The sequence below is a fragment of the Colobus angolensis genome, unplaced genomic scaffold, assembly GCF_000951035.1.
Source record: "Colobus angolensis palliatus isolate OR3802 unplaced genomic scaffold, Cang.pa_1.0 Scaffold99, whole genome shotgun sequence".
Taxonomy (NCBI): Eukaryota; Metazoa; Chordata; class Mammalia; order Primates; family Cercopithecidae; genus Colobus; species Colobus angolensis.
The window spans coordinates 6579144-6586962 of record NW_012123931.1 but is presented as its reverse complement, the minus strand read 5'-3'; the positions used below and the strand labels follow the sequence as shown (position 1 = coordinate 6586962).

Below are 7819 nucleotides of genomic sequence, written 5' to 3'. Positions count from 1 at the left end.
AGGAATCTATAACACATATAACTGTTATATAAGTATAACATTAGCACTCTCAAACATATAAAACAAATATTGACAGAAGTTAAGAAACAAATACACAGCAGCACAATAATTATAGACTTCAAGGCCTCATTCTCAATCATGAATATAAAAAATCAGATAGCTTAATAAGAAAATAAAAAACTTAAACGTTACACACCAATTAGACCTAAGAGACATATATAGAACGTTCCAGTTAAAAACAGCAGAATACATAATATTCTCAATCACACACACAGCATTCTGTTCGGATGCATAACAAGTCTTAATAAATTTAAGGAGACTGAAATCATACAGTGTATATTTTCTGTCCAAAATGGAATGAAACTAGAAATCAGAAGCAGAAGTAAAACTGTAAATCCAAAAAATGTGGAAATTAAACCCACTCAAACATATTCTTGCTCAAGGATCAGATAATTTCATTTTGTTAAGATGTCAACATGCACAGCCACATACAAATTCAATGTAATATCAAGATCTTCAGGTAGTTTTTTTTTGCAGAAATATATTTAAGATTCTCAAATTCTTTTAGGAGTTATAACTAGCAAAACACCCTTTAAAAAGAACAACAAAGAGGTATTACACTTCCTGGTTTTATAACACATTACCCAAAGCTATAAAGATACAAAAAATGTGGTATTAGCACAAAGAAAAATAAATGGATGATAAAACAAAATAGAGAGCTCAAAATTAAGCACATGTGTACGTAATCAATGGCCTTATATAAGATTGCTATGGCCACACAATGGGGAAGAAAATAGTTTTTTTAACAAATGATGTTGAAAAACTGAGTATTTACATGAAAAAAATTAAGTTGAGCCCTTCCGTTACATGCACCATATAAAAACAGTATTTAAAATGGATTAAATACTTGAACATAAAAATATAATAAACTTCCTAGATAAATATATGGGGGAAAATATGACATTGGACTTGGCACTAATTTCTTGTTACAAAAGACAAAGAATTTGATGTCATTTTCTTAGATATGAAATCAAATGCATAAGGAAAAAATAATAGAGAAATGGGACTACATCAAACTTCAAAATTTCTGCACATCAAAGGAAAAATTTAGTGGGGTGAAAATGCTGCCTAAGAAATGGGTGAAATATTTGAAAATCACGTATTTGATGGGAGTTAATTTTCACAATATATAAACAATGTCTAAAACTCAACAATAAAAAGTGAGTAGCTTGATTAAGAAATGGACAAACAATTGAACTGGCATCTCTCCAAAGAAGATACATAAATGGCTTATAAGCATTTGAAAGGATGCTCAAGATTACTAACTTTTAGACCAATGCAAAGTAAAAATCACAGTAAAATATTACCTCAAACCCATTAGGAGAGCCATTAAGAAATGTAACCACCCCCCCAAAAATAATTGTTATGGATATGGAAAATTGAGAGGCCTTTTGAGCCACTGGTAGGCAAAAATGATGCAGCTACTGTAAAAAACATACTAAGAAGGTTTCTCAAAAAATTAAAAATGGAATTACTATATAATCCAGCAAACATAGAAAATCCTATTTGATACTGTTCTTCGCAGTTATTTTTTGGGGTATGACACCCAAAGCACAGAAACAAAAGCAAACATAAATAAGTGGGACTGCATCAAACCGAAATTTTTCTGCACAGCAAAGAAAATAAAACAAGGAAACTTACAGGATGAAAAAAAAATTTGCAAGCCATGCATCTGATAAGAAGTTAATATCCAGAATATATAAGGAATTCATACAAATCAAAGGCAAAAACAATAATAAGAATGATAATAAGAACTAAATTGAAAAACAGACTAAAGGGATAGATATTTTTCCAGTGAAGACAAAGAGCGAACAGTTATGAGAAAAGGACTTCAACATCACCAGTCATCAGGCAGGTGCGAACCAAAACGATGATAAAATATCACTTCACATTTGTTAGGATGGCTATTATCAAGCCACACATATATTTTTTGGGTGATGGATACCCTAAAAGTACTGACTTCACCACCATGAAATCTATCTGTGTAACAAGGTTGCACTCATATCCCACAAATTATGCAAAAAGAATAGGGCTGGGTATGGTGGCTCATGCCTGTAATCCCAGTATTTTGGGAATCTGAGGTAAGAGGACTGCTTGAGCAAAGGAGTTCAAGGCCAGCCCTGGCAACACAGTGAGATCCCCTTCTCTGTTAAAAAAAAAAAGAAATAAATAAATTTTAAGCATAAAAACATTTTTAAAAAGATAACAAGTGTTGACAAGTGTGTGATGAAAACAATCTTGTACATTGTTGGTGTGTAGTAAATTGGGAGAGTCATTATGAAAACCAGTATGGATGTTCTTTAAAAAATAAAAATAGGCCAAGCACGGTGGCTCACACCTGTAATATCAGCACTTTGGGAGGCTGAGGTGGGCAGATCACGAGGTCAGGAGTTTGAGACCAGCCTGGCCAACATGGTGAAACCCTGTCTCTACTAAAAATACAAAAATTAACTGAGTGCGGTGACAGGCGCCTGTAATCCAAGCTACTCAGGAAGCTGAGGCAGCAGAATCATTTGAACCCGGGAGGCGGAGGTTGCAATGAGCTGAGATCGTGCCACTGCACTCCAGCCTGGGTGACAGGGTGAGACTCCATCTCAAAAAAAATAAATTAATTAAATTTTTAAAAATTCCACATAATCCAGCAATCCCACTTCTGTGTATGTAACCAAAGGAAATAAAATCAGTAATTTTTGCATCTCCATGTTCATTTCACAATTGCCAAGACATGAAAACAACCTAAATATTTGTGGACACTGACTGGATAAAGAAAATAGGCATATATACACAATACAGTATTATCCAGCCATAAAAAATCATGAAATGCTGCCAACATTTCAATGACATGGATGGACCTGGAAGACATTATACTAAGTGAAATAAGCCAGACACAGAAAGAAAAATAATGCACGATCTCACCTCTATGTGTAATATACAAAGGATGAACTCATAGAAACAGAGAGTACAAAGCTGGCTGACCCAGTCTGGAAGTAGGGAAAATGGGAAGATGTTCAATGAGTGCACACTGCCAGTCATGAAATGAGTAAGTTTTGGGGATCTAATGCATAGCATCATGGCTATAGTTAATCATAATGCTCTATATCAGGGGTACCAGTCTTTTGGCTTCCCTGGGCCACACTGGAAGAAGAATTGTCCTGGGCCACGCATAAAATACACTAACACTAATCATAGCTGATTAGCTTTCAAAATTCTCATGTTTTTAGAAAAATTTGTGTTTGGCCACGTTCAAAGCCATCCTGGGCTGCATGCAGCCAGCAGGACACGAGTTGGACAAACGTGCTCCATATGCTTACATTTTAGTAAGACAGCAAACCTTCAGTGTTCTCACTACAAAAGAAAACGCTGCATGGTGGCTCATGCCTCTAATTCCAGCACTTTGGGAGGCCAAGGAGGGTGGATCACATGAGGCCAGGAGTTTGAGACCAGCCTATAATTCCAGCTACTTGAGAGGCTGAGGCACAAGAATCACTTGAACCTGGGAGGTGGAGGTTGCAGTGAGCCGAGATCCCGCCACTGCACTCCAGTCTGTGTGACAGAGTGAGACTCGTGAAAAAAAAAAAAACCAAATAACTCTGTGAGGTAACAGATGCATTCATTAACTGTATTAATCATTTCACAATGTTTACACATACAATATCATTACATTTTACATAATAAATAGTTATATACTTTTAATTTGTGGAAAGTAACCACACGGTCCACACACGTATACGTGTGGGTATATTTGTGTGTATATGTGTACACATCTCAACTAGTACAATTGAAGATGCTGGGAAAATAAAGTTTAAATTACCAATTTTAGTTCACACTAAAAATATAAAATGTAGAAATAAAATAATGTTAGATTTTCTTATATTTAGGGAGATGCTTAGCATTATAAAAAAATTACTGAATAGGAATTTCTGTAGAATCACATTTGAAAATTCTGTAAGGGGCTGGGCATGGTGACTCACGCCTGTAATTCCAGCACTTTGGGAGACCGAGGCGGGTGGATCACCTGAGGTCAGGAGTTCTAGACCAACCTGGCCAACATGGTGAAACCCTGTCTCTACTAAAATACAAAGGTAGCTGGGTGTGGTGGTGCACACCTGTAATCCCAGCTACTTGGGTGGCTTAGGTGGGAGAGTCGCTTGAACCCAGAAGGCAGAGGTTGCGGTGAGCCAAGATGGCGCCATGCACTCCAGCCTGGGTGACAGAGTGAACCTCCGTTGCAAAACAAACAAACAAAAAAATTTATTAAAAAAAAAAAAAAGAAAGAAACTTCCATAAGAAATCATAAAGCAGAAAACAGACCACATCTCTTTGTGGTGTTACTGGGATTTTGAAACCAAATATGGTTAACACTAATACTCTCACACATTTCAGACATAATGCAAACAGCAACAACCAAAACCCAAACCAAACCAAAACAAAACAAAACAAAAATCTTAAAAAAATAGTTTAAAGGCTGGGCATTGTGGCTCATGCCCGTAATTCCACCACTTTGGGAGGCCGAGGTGGGTGGATCACCTGAGGTCGGGAGTTCAAGACCAGCCTCAACAACTTGGAGAAACCCCATCTCTACTAAAAATACAAAATTAGCTGGGCATGGTGGCACATGTAATCCCAGCTACTTGGGAGGCTGAGGCAGGAGAATCACTTGAACCCAGGAGGCGGAGGTCATGGTGAGCCAAGATTGTGCCATTGCACTCCAGCCTGGGAAACAAGAGCGAAAATCTCTCTCTCAAAAGAAGGGAAAAAAATAGTTTAACATAGAATTCCTCAAAAATACACATATATTCCTGTGGCCCCTGAGACAATGAAAGGGCAGTCAGATAATAAAGTCTGTTATAAGCCATGAAGAGGACTTTGGCTCTCACTGTAACCTCAAAGGAAGGTTACTTTTTAGAGAATTTAGGAGCATTAGACAGAAGATGCCTCTATGTGAGAGCAAGAAAAAACCACCATGCTCCTCAAAATCATCTCCATTGAAGCAGAACTTCTCAAATAACTTTTGAAGCCCGTCCTCCCCCTTGGCCTTTGGAGCTTTCACCTGTGGCATGTGTTTCATTCATCCAACCTACCTGAGGGTTTAACTATGGTCTCATGTCTCTTCACATTCCAGGGCTCCTGTCTTTGCTCCAGACGGCTAATCAGTTCTGGCTTAGAAACAGTCAGACCTGTTTTATTAGAAAAAAGTAATGTGATGCTTGCTGGGATTCTCCAATTACCAAGCTAGTGTTGTGCTCTGTAAAGAAGACAGAATATTATAGATGATTCTAGAAAATTAATAATAAGGCCGGGCGCGTTGGCTCACACCTGTAATCCCAACATTTTGGGAGGCCGAAGCGGGCAGATCATGAGGTCAGGAGATTAAGACCATCCAGGCCAACATGGTAAAACCCATCTCTATAAAAATACAAAAACTAGCAAAGTGTGGTGGCACGTGCTTGTAATCCCAGCTACTTGGGAGGTTGAGGGAGGAGAATCGCTTGAACCCAGGAGGCAGAGATTGCAGTGAGCCAAGATCACGCCACTACACTCCAGCCTGGCAACAGAGTGAGACTCCATCTCAAAATAAAATAAAATAAAATAAAATTAATAACAAAATAATATTTCTAAACAGAAAGTTTAGAATATTTTATATTTTTGGGTCTTTAGCTTCCCTACCCAATACTACTTAATCAAAAATTGGTGGTAGAAGTTGGATTTTAAGGTCTGGTTAATAATATTTTATAAAGGAATTTTTATAATGGAATTCCAAGAATTACCACTAAAGGCTGGGTATGGTAGTTCACACTAGTAATCCCAACACTTTGGGAGGCCAAGGAGGGTGGATCACTTGAGGTCAGGAGTTGGAGATCAGCCTGGCCAACATAGTAAAACCTCCTCTTTACTAAAAATACAAAAATTAGCTGGGTGTGGTGGTGGGTACCTGTAGTCCCAGATACTCAGGAGGCTAAAACAGGAGAATCACTTGAACCCAGGACGTGGAGGCTGCTGTGAGCTGGACTGTACCACTGTACTGAAGCTTGGGCAACAGAGCTAGACTCTGTCTCAAAAATAAAAAATAAAAACAAACAAAAAGAATTACCACTAAACTAGAGTGAAAAACGCCCATCACCTCAAGGCAGAAGAAAGTTAATGTAAACATAAAATTTCTTGGAAATTTTCTTCCCTATCCCAACAAACCCCAAGTTTTCCTTGAAAGCAGAGATCTAAAACTCATTTACATAAAGCAGAAATCCCCACCAAACGTTCTACAGAGGAAGAAAGTAAAATCTTTAGTGTGAAATAGGAATTGTGTATCGAAGTTCTTCTCACCCAGAGAGACCAGGTTTCTGTAGTTTTCTAACATCACATCCTGATACAAATTCTTCTGAGCTGGTTCCAGGTGTTCCCACTCCTCCAGAGAGAATTCTACGGCCACATCCCTGAATGTCAACAGCTCCTGAAAAACAAGACAAAAAAAAACATAGTGACCAACTGTGAATGGGCAGTTCTTGACTCCATGTGAAAAGAGAATCGCTGTGACTTATATCAGTTACTGGAATTCTTCAATGGGTATTTTTAACAAAAATATTCTCTGATGTATTATCTAATACTGAGGAAAGAAAATAGAATCCACGTGGCCAGGTTCGGTGGCTCACGCCTCTAATCCCATCACTTTGGCAGGCTGAGGCAGGCAGATCACCTGAGATCAGGAATTCGAGACCAGCCTGGCCAACATGGTGAAACGGTGAATACAAAAATTAGCTGGGTGTGGTGGTGCATGCCTGTAATCCCAGTTACTCAGGAGGCTGAGGGAGGAGAATTGCTTGACCTTGGGAGGCAAAGGTTACAGTGAGCCGAGATCATGACACTGCACTCCTGCCTGGGCTACAAACTAAAAGGAAAACAGAATCCACAAAACCAATGTAGATACTTTTCTAAATAATCAGTATAAAATTAAGGGCATCAACACAGGCATATACAGTTTGAGTTTTATGTCTGCAGATTACAGAGTAAGTTGTAAATATTACTCATACAGAGAAGTCATGATGGGTTAGAAGGTATCTGTCAAATTTTAATGTACATAACAACGAACTACAGATCTTGTTAAAATGCAGTCTGATTCAGGTGATCTCAGGTGAAGCCTTAGTTTCTGAATTTCTAACAAGCTAGCCAGTGATACCAATGCGTCTGAATCAAGAATATTTTGTCAAACAGAGCAAGTGGTTGAGCCCCAGTTTATCTGACTAGTAAACAAAGATGAGCCTTCATTTTCCAAAGCAAGCTTTAAGCAAAGAGAATCTAAAAAGAAAGGGGAGTTTGCAGATTAAATGTGATGGTTTATGTACATCAGTCAGTAAATCTCTCAAAGTACTTATGAATAATAAAGACAAAAATAATTAAATTTATAGTTTAAAAAAACCTGTCACAGACAGCCTTAACTTAGTGATTGAAATTAACATGAACTGGGCTGGGCATGGTGGCTCACGCCTGTAATCCCAGCACTTTGGGAGGCTGAGGCGGGTAGATCACGAGGTCAAGGGATCGAGGCCATCCTGGCTAACACGGTGAAACCCCATCTCTACTAAAAATACAAAACATTAGCTGGGCATGGTGGCACGCACCTGTAATCCCAGCTACTCGGGAGAATTGCTTGAACGTGGGAGGCGGAGGTTGCAGTGAGCTGAGACTGCGCCACTGCACTCAAACCTGGGCGACAGAGCGAGACTCCATCTCAAAAAAAAAAAAAAAAAAAAAAAAAAAAAAAACC

At 38.4% G+C, this 7819-nt stretch overlaps 1 protein-coding gene across 4 annotated transcripts in view; it reads right to left on the bottom strand.

The window, feature by feature from the left end:
* The window catches only part of ZNF682 (zinc finger protein 682), a 37765-nt gene that overhangs the window by 21133 nt on the left and 8813 nt on the right, over window positions 1-7819 (bottom strand). For 2 of the 4 annotated variants that reach the window (XM_011933001.1, XM_011933002.1), the window contains exons 2-3: window positions 6382-6508; window positions 5142-5237 (exon numbers count right to left, since the gene is read on the bottom strand). The exons of 1 other annotated variant lie outside the window; for it this stretch is intronic. In XM_011933001.1, the coding sequence (XP_011788391.1) occupies window positions 5142-5237; window positions 6382-6508 (223 nt within the window). The remainder of the gene's footprint in view (window positions 1-5141; window positions 5238-6381; window positions 6509-7819) is intronic. One more of the 4 variants, XM_011933003.1, reaches the window with a different exon arrangement.